At 36.3% G+C, this 17,760-nt stretch overlaps 1 protein-coding gene across 2 annotated transcripts in view; it reads right to left on the bottom strand.

The window, feature by feature from the left end:
• EDIL3 (EGF like repeats and discoidin domains 3) overlaps positions 1-17,760 on the bottom strand; it is a 478,798-nt gene that overhangs the window by 213,508 nt on the left and 247,530 nt on the right. For both annotated transcript variants that reach the window (XM_005683400.3, XM_005683401.3), the window contains one exon: positions 5,307-5,420. In XM_005683400.3, the coding sequence (XP_005683457.2) occupies positions 5,307-5,420 (114 nt within the window). The remainder of the gene's footprint in view (positions 1-5,306; positions 5,421-17,760) is intronic.

Below are 17,760 nucleotides of genomic sequence, written 5' to 3'. Positions count from 1 at the left end.
TAGTTTTCAAACTCTGTTCACATGTATCATCACCTTTTGGCCTTCTTAGTTTATAGATGGAATTCCTAAAGTACTATAGAATTATCTAGATTATTTCACTAAATTAAAAAAAATGAATAATTTTGACTTTTAGAAACATCACTTTCTCCTCAGTTGAAGATTTATTTTGATTTTTAATAAAATGCTCTGAAATCATCCAAGTCATAATACTTTCTGGCATAATAGTTTGGGGATGCTGTATTCTAAGGGCTCCCTCGGTGACTATTTTAATTTCCAGAAATAGTATCAATAATGGAAATGAATTTGAGTGCCATTTCTGAAGTTTAATCATGTCATGTTTAAACACCCAGAAGGGAACTGTATACGGCTCCTGCAGCCACATAAGCCCCCAAAATGAAACTAATCCTAGTTATTTTTAGATAGTTAACCAAAGTGCTATCAATTTCCATTGAATTTACTTTAAACATCATGTTCTGTTAATCCTACATGACAAAGCATATCTATTCTCCTGAGAACAGGTTTCTCATTCCAGTTCATCATCCTTGTCCTTTGAAGATGTTTATAAAAATGACCATGTGAACACTTGAACTTATTTAAAAGAAACAAGGGAACATAAATTAGAACTTCAATTAGAAGAATATCTGTAAAACTGTTAATAGGTACTAAGTGTGTGCTCAGTCGCTTTAGTCAGGTCTGACTCTTTGAGATCTCATGGACTGCAGCCCATCAAGCTCTTCTGTCCATGGGGTTTTCCCAGCAAGAATACTGGAGTGGGATGCCATTTCCTCCTCCAGGGGATCTTCCCAATCCAGGGGTAGACTCAGGTCTCCTGCATCTCGTGCATTACAGGTGGATTTTTTTTTTTTTTTTTTTAACCACTGAGCTACGAGGGAAGCCCCATTAGGTGCTATGGGAACATCTTAAAAATTTTCACATATCAATCAAAAGTAACTTCAATTAAAATAAAAATAATCAAAGTTAATCAAATGCCCTGTAGTATAAAAAAAAAAAGAACTAAAAAATAATTGAGATCTTTCAAAGTCAATGATAAGCTCTATGAATCATAACTGGAAATCTAAACTGAAATTATATAAATCAGATGTATAATTGCCTTAACTCATCCACAAATATTAGGAAATAATCAGTGTTAAAATTATAAGTACATTCTTTGCCAAGTATTAAAACATTTGTTGTTAACATATGAACTAATTATATTGTTACAGAAAATGTTTAACAGGTGATTGATACACATAATAATTATTACCACATAATTAAGCATTATCTTATAATAGAGCTAGATATAAATTTATTCCTTACAAAGAAAAAGTACTTAATAGCTGTATTAATTAAAGACATACATTATGAAAAATAATTCACATAATAATTTAAAAAATAATATTAAACTCTCATGTCAACATAAATGCCTTGCCTTTAATTGTTTAAATGAAAATGAATAATGAATGAATAAATGAATTTATACTTAGGTTTTTAAAATGAAGGATATAATTAGTATTAAAAATATTTCATTTAATTACACTGAAAATCAGTCATAATAAATTGCTTAAAATTGAAGTTATGGTAAAAATGAGGAAAAGGCAAAGAAAAAGCTAAGGACTGAAAAAAAAAACATCTTTTGATGATAAGTGTATAGATATCAAGATCAGTCTCTCTACACTGTGAGAAATGCAACCTCCAAAATTACCACTTTTATATTTTGATATAAGGCTTGCTAGTAGTAGTAGCAGCTGGTAAGATCATAGCATCTTATGACTGCTGATTATTTGAAGTGAGTGAGAAGTAAATAAGTGATCTCAGATAAACTATCAAGATGCCTGCATGCAGAAATGGCCTAAAATGAGAAACTCTTATTCAAGTTCATTTGCATAACCCCATTGCAAACTGTACCAGATCTCAATAAACCCATCAATACAGTTAAGAAGGAAGTAGATATCTGTCAACTATACTTCAATATAAAATCAAAATTTTAAAAAGGCAGAAGTGGTGCAAGTGAGGCAAATGTAAGTGCAGGAGCCCCAGTTAGACTGAAGACAATTTGAATGCGAACACAAGGACAACAGCATTTTGGTACGGATGCCCTCTAACCCTTCCCTCCCCTAACGCCTCACCCCCACACCCCTACCCCAGCTCCCTGCCCCACCAAGCACTTAATCTCCATCATTCTCTCTTCTCTCCCTCACATGAAATATCTGCTGAAACAAATGGCTTGTCTCCCATTATCGCAGGTATAAACTGACCTTGTGGTATTCCTATGGGACAGCATACAAAGCCTGAAGAAAGTTTATCAATCTTAACTTCAGAGTGGACGTGAGCAAATTGGTTATAATCTCTGTAATGTCAACTCCCAAGATCCTAAACTCAATCAACTGGGAGCTGGCACTAGCTGTAACCTGCAGGTACTTCTATACGCTGTGTAGTCAGGGGACGGTCTAAGTTTTCAGTGTGAGCACTGAATCATCACTGTGGCAAGGTGCACTTTCTTACTCTGGATTTTCTAAACATTATAAAAAGCCACACAAAAAAGCAGAACCATATATCCTCAGCCACAAAGACAATGGGAAGAATCAGAATCCTTATTACATATTCTTATAAATCAATGCAATAAAAACAAATACCCCAAGAGGAACATATTTTACAGTGTGCCTTACGTGACCCTTTTTGATCCCTGACAAGGCACAGAGATGAAGAAGGGAACAGCAGAATGTCAGAGAATATGATAGATAATGGGAGGCACCTCACTAGCACATTCATGTCAGAGAGCAGTCTGGATTTACATATAGATATTATATAGAGACAAAACCAAGTCAAAGAAAAACAAAATTTCGTTAAACACAGTAGTAAAAACTAACTGGAAGACACTAGATGCAAGCTGGGGGCAATTAAGCTCGAAGCCTATTTCGATACATCCTTCTTAATCTATCAGGTTTCTTTCTTTTCAAGGATACTTTCACATGTGGTGGCTTCAGTAAAATCGCTAATGGAGAGATGCACAAGCTTTAGTCATTGGTTTCACTTTCTAGCTCACATCCTTCCATTTTCAATGGGTGGAGGTGACAGAATTCCACCTGAGCTATTTCAAATTGTAGTGTGGAAAAAGACTCTTGAGAGTCCCTTGAATAGTGAGATCAAACCAGTCAATTCTAAAGGAAATCAACCCTAAATATTCTTTGGAAGGACTGATGATGAAGCTCCAATACTTTGGCCACCTGATGCGAAGATCTGACTCAATAAAAAACACCCTGAGGGCAAGAGGAGAAGAGGGTGACAGAAGATGAGATGATTGGATGTCATTAGTGACTCAATGGACATGAGTTGGAGCAAACTCCAGGAGATAGGGAAGGACGGGGAAGCCTAGTGTGCTATATAGTTCATGGGACAAGGAGTCCAACACAGCTTAGTTACTGAACAACAATGACAGGCAACCAACTGGCTGTCTAGTTGCTCCTTGATCAATACAGGTGGCAAAGGCTTGCTCACTAGGCAGTATATTCAGGTCCCATGAACCAAAGGTTCATGCAAGAGCTGGGCCTGGGTGGGCCAACGACTACTTGAAACTGAATTTAACTTAGTGGGAGGTTAAACTCTCTGTAGGAAGGTTGCTAGGTTAGTTGACTGGATGGCTATGGGTTACTCAGAATAATCCTCTTACTCAGACTCTCCTTTCCTTCCATTCATCCATGCTTGAAACTCCCTTTATTAACGTGTGCTCCGTGTCCTTCTCCAATTATTTTCATTTTTAAAATAGTCTTATTTATTTGTGACTGTGCTTAGTCCTCTTTGCTGTGCAAGCTTTTCTCTAGTTGTGGCCATGGGGGCTACGCTCTAGCTGCAAGGAGCAGGCTTTTCATTGTGGTTCCTTCTCTTGTTGTGGAGCACAGGCTCTAGGGCATGGCTTCACGGCCTGTGGGATCTTCTCGAATCAGGGATTGAACCAGTGTCTCCTGCATTGTCAGGTGGATTCTTTACCACTGAGCCCCCAGAGAAGCACCCTCCAATTATTTGCAAGCTTAGAAAAATTTTGCTCAATCTCAAGTATTTCTTTGATATTCACAATTTCATCACTTTCATGAAGGTTTTCAGGACTAGTGTGATGAGAATCCCCAGATAATTTTGTTTAAATATATAACCCAAATTAATTCTTCAACAATTTTCCTTGTTTTATTTTATAAATTACCATTGGCAAAGGGGCATAAAGAGAGGGAAAGTGAGAAATAAAATTGTTACTCTGGCTAAAGAGAAAGAGGGAGAGAGAGATGGAGGGAGTGAGTGAGTGAGTGAGTGTGTGTGTACAAGAGAGAGTAGAGGTGGAAGGTGCTTTCAAGTTTACCATGTTCAGCTCTATCCACAGAGACATCTTGATTTAGAGAAAAATATACAGAATTTGCAGTCTTAAGACCTGAGTCTAGATTCCTTCCAGTTGTGCTTTTGGCACTGACTTTGAGAGCCTGGGAAAACCACATAGCCCACGTGTCTTAGCTTCCATGTCTGAATTCTCATCTTTATTTGCATTCTGAAGTTGCATAATGTTACAATGCTCTAACATCAAAGCCATGGCACTATGAAGTTTCTATAAATGTCCAACAATTAATAAACTATACCACTACTGTTCTCATTAGCAAGTATTTGTGCCCAATTCCAGTCTCCTTCCACCAACTGTATTCCTGTTATTACCTCTCCCTCGTTTTTGTTTGTTTGTTTTTGGAAAGGTGGGGTGCTCTGTGCTTCACGGTAAACAGTTCAGGCAAATTATTGTCCTATAATTTGATCATCACTTCAAGACCTTACGGACTTAGGCATCCAAGAAGACAAATAAATGGTTTTAAAAATTCTTACTAATAGATAGGCCAGCTTAACATGAATCCTCATTAATCTCTACCTTTTATTTGTGACCGAGGTTCTCTGTTTAGAATCCTCTGAATTTATTGTTTGAACCAGAATAACCAGTCTGGGAGGAAATTAGGTCCTATATATACTCAAAAGCCAAAATGAGGCTCATAAAAGTGATGTACTTGTGTCTTTAAGGAACAGTTGAGCTCCTTTGAGGTCACAGGGTAACCACTCATATCCCTATCATGCTCTGAGACCCATCCAGGAGTATATATGTACACTAACAACATTTGATTGTTTTTATATTTGATAACAACAAATATGAAATGCACATTTCAATATATTATAAACCCCGGAAACAATTATTACTGATTTTGACCCAAATTCCAAATTAAGTGAAAGTGATGCAAACAGAGGATATATATACATATATAGATATTCACATATATGTGAATACTTACTGTATTGACAATTTCTTCCCATGAATTCCCCTGGGCACTCACAGGAATAGTTAGCAACAAGGTCTGTACATATCCCACCATTTTTGCAGGGCTCAACTTCGCATTCATTTATATCTGAGGAAAATAGGAAGAAGAGAAAGAGAATTATTGGTGAAAAAAGATAGATTTTTAGAAGGTTTTAGGCATTTCAAATAAGAGAAGGTCTAAATAATGGCGTGTGTGTATGTCTTGTCAATAATATAAATGGTGCTTACAATAGACAATTTACTAACAATCAAACTAAGTCAAGTTCAAATGGAACTGAGAATCCAAATCCAACAGAACTAAAACACCCTCTAATCCTGAAAATAAATATGACTAGTTGGGGAAATATTCAGTGTATCCTTAGAATTAAATCAAACAAATTAACCCGGATCAAGAAATGAATTGGTATCACTTACAAGATCTAGAAACCTCCCCAGCAGCAACCACTGCCAATTAACACTGTCTCATTTCATCTTAATTCATTAAAATTCTGACAGAGATGTTTTAGTTTCTAAATAGTTCGCCTTTGATGAATGCGATGAGAAGCAAATTAGAGTTAATAGCTAAAGCTTGTTACATGCAAAGTATAATAAATGTAAATGACGATCATTTCCTAATTTCATTCAAGGGTTTCTAAAGTTAGGATGACTAAAGGGATTTACCTTTGATATTCTATTATTATATCTGATGAAAAATCATATGCTATATAAAACATTCAGCAAATTATACTAAATTCCATGCTAATTTTGGATAACAGGGACAACAAATGGGATTTTGAAGAAAAAAAAGGAATAATGATGAACGCAGTGAAGTATCAATCACCGATATTTGCACATCACTTCCTTTAAGCGCAGCACTGAGTTTGGTTCTGTGGGATATAGGAAAGTAATTGGAGGACGTACACGGCTCTGCACTGCTTTCCCTTCTATCATCTGTTTCAACTGAACACCTGCTCTGCTCCTGTTCCCACATCCACTTCGTACATACCTAGATGCTAGGTATTTCTTTCTGTGGGTCTTTCCCTCCCACAGTCAACCTGTGAACTTTACAAACGTAGGATCTGTCCAATACTATTCTTTGTACCCCCCAAAATTCCACACACTATCAAGAAGACCACTGCTGCTGCTGCTAAGTCGCTTCAGTTGTGTCCGACTCTGTGCGACCCCAGAGACGGCAGCCCACCAGGCTCCCCCATCCCTGGGATTCTCCAGATAAGAACACTGGAGTGGGTTGCCATTTCCTTCTCCAATGCATGAAAGTGAAAAGTGAAAGTGAAGTCGCTCAGTCGTGTCCAACTCTTAGCGACCCCATGGACTGCAGCCTACCAGGCTCCTCTGTTCATGGGATTTTCCAGGCAAGAGTACTGGAGTGGGGTGCCATTGCCTTCTCCAATAGTGCCTAGTAAATATTGCTTGATCAAATATCTAACAAAATAGTGGTGTAATCTGAAGAAAATTATTTCAGATGTGTAATATGCCTTCTGATAAACATATCAAAAGCTATTCTAAAGTTCTGGGTTCACGGTGCTTAAAACAATATGACCATTATATTACCCTCTCAATATTAAACAAGGACAAAATATTAGAAAACCTCTAGTTTTCCTTTTCCTTTAACTTCTTTCTTATAAACAGGATCTCCTCCTGGAAGCAGATTCGTTCACCCTCTCCTTCTCAGGTTATGGCAAAGTTTGGTCTAAATTTCTTTAGGCAGGTGACCACTTTATAAAAGATTTCTGGTCCTTTTAAGTTTCTGGTCAACTGGTATATCTTGAGAGTAGAGATAATTCATGACTGTGTTCAGAAATAATCCAAATCATTTAAACCAAGGTGGAGTGCTCAATCATGTCTGACTCTTTGCTAGTTCAAGGACTATAGGGCGCCAGGCTCCTGTGTCCATGGGATTCTCCAGACAAGAATACTGGAGTGGGTTGCCATTTCCTACTCCAGGGGATCTTCCCAACCCAGCATGGCAGGTGGAGTTTGTACCACCTGAGCCACCAGGGAATCCTATTTTAAGCAAATATAACATCAAATAATAGGATTAAATCAGAATCTGATCATTCTAAGAAACAGCTATGTACTATAAAATAGACTCAAATTTTTGACACTAAAACTTTCAAGAGAGGAAGAAGGAAGGAAGGAAAGAACTAAAGGAAGAAAATGTCATTTATTCATTTTCTCACCCGATGAAACATTTAGCTCTTTTTTCCCTCAAAAATTCATCTAGTCTTTATTTATATGGGACGAACATGAAACATATTTTCATTAAATTTTGAAAGTGTCACAGAAATCACTGTGTTATTTATTTTCTTACCTGCTCAGTACAAGGTAGGGGCAGTAACTGGCTACTTTGGAACATGCCTAACGTGTCTTTGCCTACATCATACCTGTGGCAATTTGTTTCAGGTGAGGTATGTCAGTGGCTGATAAAAAGTTAAATCTTTATGTCTTAAAGAATACATTGCCTTATTTTGTAAAGTTAGACATAAAAAGTATTAATATATATATATATATATGCATGTATGTATATATACTGAGGTGATACTGAGTATTAATGTCTGAAAAAGACCACATGCTGCTGCTGCTACTGCTGCTAAGTCGCTTCAGTCGTGTCCGACTCTGTGCGACCCTATGGACAGCAGCCCCCAGGCTCCTCTGTCCCCAGGATTCTCTAGGCAAGAATACTGGAGTGGGTTAAGGGGAATAAAATTTGATCTTGGACTTGAGGGGAAGTTTCAGTTAGGATTAATAAAAACAGGATGACGAGGGTATTGTATCAACATTGCCAAGCAGGGATCCAGAGTGAGTCACAGCTTTGAAGAGGAATGTTCATGGTGTGATGGTGTGTTCAAGTACACAAACAGCAGTTTGTCTGAAGCAGAGAGTGGGAAGGAGGGTGCTAGAAACCAAGTATGGGGATGTAGGCAGGGGCCAGATTACCATGAATGCCCACTGTCAGCTAAGGGAGACAGGCTTTCTCTTTTGGCACTGAAGACGTGGAGCTGGCTGGGAAGGTAGCTTCTGTACCCTGGTTTCCTAGAAAGACCTAGAAAAGTCACATGCGGAATGGACTTAAGAATGAATGCAGGAAGGCTGCATAGAGACTCACCCAGGATTTGAAGCTAAGGGATACAACATACATTTTAATTCTCATGTAAGAGAATTACCTTATCTGAGCATTTCTCATTTCAGTATTGACCTATATCACAAGCAAAATCAAACTCAGCTCTTGCAGCTTTGCAATGATGACAGAAGGAAATCTTCACAGCTGATGATATGAGACCAATCAAGAGTTATTATAAATACTTTCAGGATATGTATGCACCATTTTTCTTTGCTTCCTCATTTCTTCTGTTTTTAAATAATAAGTAGTACTTTACACAGGAGAATGTGAATTTAATTGAGATTAATCAAGCTTTGAATTTCTATCTACTTGTTCATCAGACTGGGTCTACAATCACCAACAATGAAGTTAAAATTAACAATATTTGTTTCTAAAAATACAGTTACACCTTTACCCAGGGGTTAACTTGAGGTGGAATGAACTGAAACTGCATTTGCTAAAGAGAAAATGCTTTCTAGCCATTATTCAGTTTGTGATTAAAAAAAAAAATGCCCTTTTACTGTTTATGCAGTTTTAGATAAAAATAACTACCTTAACCTAAATTCATAAAATTAAAAACACTATATTGAATTTCATACTTTAATAAAGTAGCAAAATAACTAAAACATTTCTATGTACACACCTAGTAACATATAGGCTCAGATAGCAGATGCAAATTACACAGGAGCTTTTATATATCAATATAATATAAGAGTTCTTACAGGAGTGAAGGCTGTTTGCACAGTGATTAACACTGAAAGGAATGTAAATGGAAACAGATCTCAATTTGGATAAATCATGTTTAATTAAAGACTGGATATAAATGTTCACGGAATATAATGTAATGAAATGAAAGTTAAACTCCTTTGTAATAAATCACATACATCTCTCTTTGTCATAGATCATGCCATTGCCATTTCCAGAAAAAAGTCCTCATATCTTGGGCTCCAAAATCACCGTGGACCGTGACTGCAAGCATGAAATTAAAAGATGCTTGCTGCTTGGGAAGAAAGCTATGACAAACTTAGTGTATTTAAAAGCAGAGACATCATTTTGCTGACAAAGGTCCATATAGTCAAAGCTATGGTTTTTCTAGTTGTCAGGTCTGGATGTGAGAGTTGGACCATAAAGAAGGCTGAGCACCAAGAACTGATGCTTCTGAATTGTGGTGTTGGAGAAGACTCTTGAGAGTCCCTTGGACAGCAAGGAGATCAAACCAGTCAATCCTAAAGGAAATCAACCCTAAATATTCATTTGGAGGACTGATATTGATGTTGAACCTCCAATACTTCAGCCACCTGATGGTAGAGCTGACTCATTGGAAAAGACTCTGATTCTGGGAAAGACTGAAGGCAAAAGGAGAAGGGGGCAGAAGCAGAAGGTGAGATGGAGATGGCACCACAGTCTCAATGGAGATGAATTTGAGCAAACCCCAGGAGACAATTAAGGACAGGAAAGCCTGGCCTGCTGCAGTCCATGGGGCCACAAAGGGTCAGATATGACTTAGCAACTGAGCAACAATGAATTTCAAATATACTGAGATATTCTAAATATTTTATAACTAAGAAAATTTTGATACAGCAATTCTATATAAAAATAGGAATTTCTATATATGGTTCATTTAAGAGTTCATTTATAATTATTACTTTTTGAGTTTTTTAGTTCTATGACTGCTTCCCTGAGAATTGTTTTTAAAAGTAGCATCATTCAAAGCTAGATTTTATAACAACACAACTAGCTGAATCCTGATTCCTCACTGAAAACATTAAACTTTGCTGCCTACCCTCTAGCTGACTGAAGGACAGTGGTAAGAGTTGAGCACAAATTCCTAGATATAAACTCATATGGTGCATGTGTGTGAAGAACTTAAAATGCAAAGCAAAGGAAGGAAGGAGAGAAATAGATGAGAGAGTAGATAGTTGATCACAATAGCATGCATATCTTTGAAACAAAAAGTATTCTACAAGGCTTTCCAAACCCCTTTTCTGTTGTAAATACAGAAACTCATTAGTATTTTATGCATAACTTAGCTTCTTTATCTTTACCATCATTTTGCCCTTAGCCCACCTGACACAGATTTGGAAAGGTATGCTGCAGTCTTTCCTCTTAGGATTGGCTTTTTGCCAACAGAAATAATGCAAGTCCATGCATTCTCTGGCGGTGTCATTGTAAAGAAGTCTAGTAATTGCAAAACACGTATATTCATTATGATCATTCTGAGTACTCAGGAACTTGCACACATCTGCATCATGAGAAGTGCTCAGCTACTTCGAGTCTTTTTTTCTTGATCTTTGTTAGACCCATCACTGTGCAAAATATAGCCCCAAGCCTATGAAACTGACTTCACAGTAGTAGGTTAGCACAGAGTTTTTAAAATCAAAATTATACTGGATTGGCCACAAAGTTCATTTGGGCTTTTCCATAACTTACAGAAAAACCCAAATTAACTTTTGGGCCAACCCAATACTTGCTAGTTCCTTTATCTGTGTCTTCAAAAAACAGTGACTTCTCTGGGTATGATTCTTGCGACAGAAATGCTGCTGCTTCTTCTCAGATAATCATATTTAAATAATCTGTAATCCCATTCTTCGTTATAGACTCCACGAACTGGCCAGAGATGAAATGGAGATTTCTGAAGTCTAATTTGCTAGGACATCCAGTGGAAACTTTCAAAATGAATTGACTAAATAGTTAATTAATTAATTAGTTTTTAAACTGGCTGCCATTTGCAACATGCAGAATAGAAATGACTGCCCGTTGTACTCGTGGGCCATCGGAGTCCCAGCTTAGCCTTGCTTCTCTCCAGAGCTCTGGAGGTAGGCAGCATCTAGCCCCAGTCGTTCAACTACATTTACTTTGCCAAATTGGCCTGGAATGTTTTCAATACTGACCATCATTTAGACTAGGACATCTGATCCTTTTTAGGACAGAAATCCATGTAACCTCCTCTTGAGCGGAGGAAAAAAGACAACTTAATTCACTCGGGAAACGACCTCCTTTTGATCCCCAAGTATATTCAGGTTCCATGAGCATCAAGAAAGAGCAACCGATTGTCAGGCTGAGCACCCTCATTTTGATATATTAAAAGGACACCATAATTAAGCCCTTTTTTTCTTCTCAAAGACATAATTCCTTGGTTCCCTTATTCCCTTCCCTCAGGTTGTCTTTTTGCCTGCAATATTGTTATTGACTGTTAATTAGCCAGCAAGAGCTTATTTTCAAGAGTCTGCTCTTTTTGATCCTTAACAACCTATCTTCCCTGGGCTCCCCATTAGCGATTAAATAGTCTCCAGACCTCCTGTGAGTGACTGTCTTTTAAAATTTGACCTTTTATTTTTTTTCTTATCTAAAGACTATGGTTATTCCATTTTTCTTTTAAGGCTGAATAAATTATGATGAATTTCTAGGAATTCTGTCCTCCCACTCAGATACTGAAATTAATTATGTCATAATCAGAATAATCTATAGGATTCCCCAATCATTTCTAGGACAAGACAGTATATTTTTAATTATGTGTGCTTGAACGCTGTTTTGATCCAGCCTTTTGCTATATTGCTAGCAATTCCTTTTAAAATAGCAAATTAAAATGAGCCTTCTTCGATTAGAAAATATCACCCACAAACCTTTTATAATAATTTACTGATAACTTTTATTACCAAGAATAACAGTGTAAAAAAATATCCAAGAGGTATTTACCCATCACCACTTATTAACAAAGATAGTATTCTATGCTCATCTGTATGGCATGCTGAAACTTATTTTGGGACCTCAATTTTGACACAAAAACCTCTGCTTCTGGTAACCAGGTAGAGTCCAATTCTCTAGAATGTTTCCATATAAAATTATTTCAGTAAGGCTTTATTTGTCTTAATCAGATATTGGCCAGCAAGATAAGACAGCCATTCCAAGATACTTATAAAGCCAAAACCAGGGAATACGGAAGAAGGGTTGAGGGAGGGGTAATCAAGAGGGTGATACAACTCAAATATTAGAGCCCTTGAAGAAATTCATTTAAAAGCTATATGAAAAACATAGTAGATGCCAAAATGAACCAATGTCTCTGGTAAAATTTTTTACCAAAGAGCAAACCATTGCAAAGAACATTACCTTGGGACATGTGGCATAGTAAGTTGACCTGCAATAAATATTTGCTGATTGGCAAGAAAGAATTGAGAATATTAGAGACCTGGGGAATCTCCATGTGTACTAGGACAGTGAATTCCTTGATTGGGGCAGATGTACCAGGCTATTTCTAAAGGGGTTCTATTAAAGAAAATGGATTTAGAGCAATGCTTCCTTTAAAAGTTAGAACTTTAAAATACACCAGATACAAGGCCACCCCACTAGAGATTCTAATTTAAATGGACTTGAGAGGAATGAAGGCATATTTATGTTATACATTTTATTATTATACAGTCAGCCTTAGATTCTAAGGGTAACCAGGGTTGACAGGTACATAGAACCTCTGTGTATAAGCCTATCTATCCATCCACCTATCCTCAGTTCTCTGCTAGGTTCCAAGAATGCAAAGATTAATATATCATGGGCCCTTACTTTCCTCAAGGCCCTTATACAGTACAAAGTGACAAGTGCTCTAAAAAATGGATGCTAAGTTTCTCAAAGAAGTTTTAAATATCAATAACTAAATTACTCTAGCAGGCTAGACAATGTTGAGTTTGAGAGGAGTCTGACTATAGAAAACACATTATGTCAAGTTATAACTAATTACTCTGCAAGTTATTTTTCTAAAACTATAAGCATCTTATTATTCTGCAGATCTGAGAGTGACTCCTCATTGTCCCATAGTTCTTTGCTCCAAGTATAAAACTTATACGTTTCCCAATTTCCTACTTTTACTATGTGTGATATAATTTGTATATTTTTGCATATTCATAATGGTCTATCCAAAATTAATTACTCTATTCTGTCAGATGCATGTTAAATTAGTTTGCTAGCAGTTCTCTCAATTTTAGTGGTTAATACTAAGGTTCAACTATTTTGGGTTTTTTTTTCTATAGTGAGCTATCAAAAATCCATAACTGGCCAAATGAGTTGGGATTCACATGGGAAGCACAGCTACGATTCACGTGGTTGCTTTTCACCCACCCATTCACTCACTCACTCATTCCTTCATTCATTAAAACTCTGGTGAGCACCCTCTATGAATCAGTTTCTAAAATATATCATAGGATACTTCAGGGAATAGGGATAGCCCCTCTTCTAAGAGAGCTCACCTCCTATAAGTCTATTCAGATAGATAATTATAATAAACTGTGTGCTACGTATCATTATGTACAAAATGTACTGTGATCACAGAGGAGGCAACAGCTTTCTCTAGAGGAGATGTGGAAGAATGTTGAAAGAAGGCAGTATTTGGTTTTAAAGGATCAGCAGGAGATTTTTCGATGTGTTAAAGTAGGAGGGGACATAAAAGGACACAGTGTTTTCAGTGAGAACTGAGCACTTTGAAATGTCTGGATATGCACAGCGACTACGTGTGTGGAACTACTAGGGATGGTGGTGACTAGCTAGTCTGGGACTAGATTTTTACACCCTTACAAATCAAGTTAAGGAGTATTAACTTTAGTCCTTGGATACTGGAAAGGATAGAGAATTTAAAAACAGTGGAAAGGGGGGCAGGGATTCAGTAGATCTATGGTTTAAAAAGCTCATTCACCCTAGAATTTCATTACTGGTAACGTTTGGAAAAATAATTCAAAAACTTGGAAGGGAAATTTAAATTGACTCTATATCACTCAGACCATACATATAACATGATGACTATAGCATGCATTTTTAAACATTAAGCTTGATTTTAAATGCATAGAGACTTCCTAATATTTAGGGTTGCCAGATTCAGCAAATAAAAATACAAGATGTCCCTGCAATATTTGACTCATAGCTTATCAAAAAAATTTTTATGTGCAATTCAAATTCACCTTGCCATCCTATATTTTATTTGGATATCTTACTTGCATTGTCAACTAGAATATGATCTCTCCATATTTTCTTTCTTTCATTTCTTTTATATAAGCACTTTAATTTTAGCAATATGGCCATGCTTTCCATTTTGTATATTCAGCAGACCCTAAGGAAAACTACCTACAGTAGAAAATCATTATTGACAAATGAGTCCTCCTCAGGTTTTTGATCAAACTAAAATTTATTGCTTGAATTCAGCAAAGCAGTTCATAATCTTTAGACTTTACCTGTATGTAAGCTTCAGTGTATTATTTATATAGGTATACTTGTATATATACTTCAGTTACATAAGAGCCAAAGAAACTCACTTCTAAATAGACAAGCAGTTAGGGATTTCAGAAATAAAATATTAAGATATTCATTAAGCCAAAATCACTTAAGAGTTTAAGAAAAATTACTAGAATGAATAAAAGAATTAGGGGAAAATCTGCGCTTTTGCCAGCAGATTAATTCAAAACAGTGTGGAATATATAATATGCATGAAACTTACCATAACCACTTATTTCACTACATATACAAGCTGTAAGTGGAGAGTTTAACATCGGTATGTTATTTTTAAGACATATATTTTTATCAAGAGAAGCTTTTAAAGGAGTAAACTGAAACTTCCAATTCACCAGGTTGAAGTATTTTTCTCTTCAATGACAGTAATAAGCAACAACGACAGACAGTAACTTATACTAAAAATGATGAGCCACTAAAAGCATACAAGCAATGCCACATTTAAATAACAGGCACTGATACACAGTTATACTTTGAATACATAGAAACTTTAGCTCTAGAATTAATTTCTTAAAAATAACTCTGCGATTTATATTAGGTATGTACAAATAGTACTTTGGGATGACAACCTATTGACAACAATTAGCACATTCAACCACTTGTACTATGAGCCAAACATTGTTTTAAGCATTTTGTATTTATTATCACACCTTCTGAGCTACTTACTACTATCATGAGTGTTTTCCAGATGAGTGACTTGAGACACTGAAAATATAAAAAACTAGCCCAGAGTCACACATATGGTAAAACTGAGATTAAAACCCAGATAATTTATCTTCAGAATCTGTACTATTCACCAGTTAACTTCACCACCACTAGGAAATATGAAAGTCTTTCCCCTTCACGTCATGGTTGCTTTCAAGGCGCCACTCTACGTGCTGAGGAGGGCAGAAAAGTCACAGTACATGGTCCTTGATCTCCAAATGTAGGGGGATTCCCAGTGGTTCCGTGGCAAAGAATCTGCCTGCCAACGCAGGAGACTTGGGAGATGCGGGTTCAGTCTCTGGCTGGAGAAGATGCCCTAGAGGAGGATATGGCAACCCACTCCACTGTTCTCGCCTGAAGAGTCCCATAGACAGCCACAAATCCCATAGAAATCCCACAGGCTGAGCAGGGACAGAGTAATATTAGTATTGCCACTCTAGGCCAAAGACTCCAGTACTAAAATCTTAGTTTGGAATACTTTTCCCTAATTCTTTTGTTCCTTTCAGTAATTTTTCTCATACTCTTAGTTTAGGCTTAATAGGTATCTGTTTTAATTTTATCCCTGAAACCCACATCGCTGTCTATTTAGAAATGGACATTTTTGGCTCTTACACTCTTTTCTACTTGCCTTTTAACCTTACATTCTGATGAAGAGAATACATTTTTGTTTCTTTAGAGAGGACACAGATCTATTTTATACCTGTACAGTTATAATTTTTATTTTTCAAAGGAGATAATTCACATTTGAAAAAATCTTTGTTTGCAAGATAATGCACACACAGATAAATACACAGAGCAATAGAGTTAAATGAGTTATTGTTAAGAGACAATCTGTGCGACAGTCACCAAGGTCAAACACAAGAATAATGCCAGCACTTCAGAGCCTTCCTTTGTCCTTCCATTCACAACTTCCTCTCCATCCTCACAAACATAACTGATTTCCTGCTTATTATGCAATCCCAGCCTCACTCTGTGTATGGTTTAGAGTTTTGTTGTCTAAATACACATTCCTAAATAGTACCTTTTATTTTTACCTTATCTTTGAAATTTATATTAGAAAGAAGAAATCATTCAGTATGTGCTCTTTTGTTTGAGGCTTCAGTCACCATGGTTCTATAGGTAGATTCGGTGGGTTCCTTTTCACCACGTTATGATATTTCACTGTAAAATGTATGACAATGCATTTTCCTTTTCTATTGTTAATGGCACTTATATTGCTAAAAATGAAAGCATCCATGAGTGCACTTGTACATAAGTGTATTGAACTTTCTCTGCATATACCTAGGAATGAAATGGCTGAGTCATTTATATACTTTGGTAGATAATGCCCAACTGGTTTTTAAGTGGTTGTACCAACTTGCACTTCGATCAGCAACTTAACTCATAATATTTTTGAAGATACACATGAAACTTGCATTTAATCACTTATTTCATATATAAGTCGTAAGTTGAAGGGCTTAATACCAATATATAATTTTAAGATATTTTATCAAGAGATTTTTTTTAAGGGAGTAAATTAAAACTTTCAACTCACCAGGCTGACTTATTTTTCTCTTCCATGACTATGATTTTTTTAAACATTGACAGTAACTTATACTAAAAATGAAGAAGCACTGAAAGCATATTGGCCAGATCACAATTAAATAACAGGCAGTGATACACAGTCACGTCTTATATATAAAGAAAAATAATTTCACTTAACTCTAGAATGCTTTCTTAAAAATAATTATAAATCAGTCTCACCTACATATACATGCAGACTCAGGTAATAAAATAAGAATGGTTCTGACTTTCACATTTTAATATCTTTGAAATTTTTTATCATAGGCATAATTAAAAATAATGAATTCTATTATACTTTAAAGCTGCTCTATAGATTAAATGATGTAATTTATGGGAAAATATCAACTTTAAGGACTAAAAAACAACTGTCTACTGTATTATAATATGGGCTAATTGATATTTCTATTATTCAGTTGAATGTTTATTTATCATGTTGCTGGATAAAAACATAGGTATATTTTTAATGAGACTTTCTGTACACAGATACTTCTACTTTGGGGGTTATCATCAGGGTAAATAAATGGGCAGCAATTTAAAAAATGTTCTACAGAAGAGCAGCCCTGCCCTGGAGAGGCATGGAAGAGTAGTTATCCCCACAACTGCAAAGCCCATAGGAATTTTGATCCACTGAATGGGGCAATTTAACAGACACCCTCAGTATACTTCTTTCTAAAGTGGTGCCATTTACTATTTTTAAAACTAGTACATTGACTCTCCATATGTTAGGCCTAAGAGATCACCGAGCTCTGTATATGACAGACATACATTATGGCTGGTAGAGAACATTCCTTTCAAA

The sequence above is a fragment of the Capra hircus genome, chromosome 7, assembly GCF_001704415.2.
Source record: "Capra hircus breed San Clemente chromosome 7, ASM170441v1, whole genome shotgun sequence".
Lineage (NCBI taxonomy): Eukaryota > Metazoa > Chordata > Mammalia > Artiodactyla > Bovidae > Capra > Capra hircus.
The sequence above is the reverse complement of the archived record's forward strand: the minus strand, read 5'-3'. Positions and strand labels throughout refer to the sequence as shown.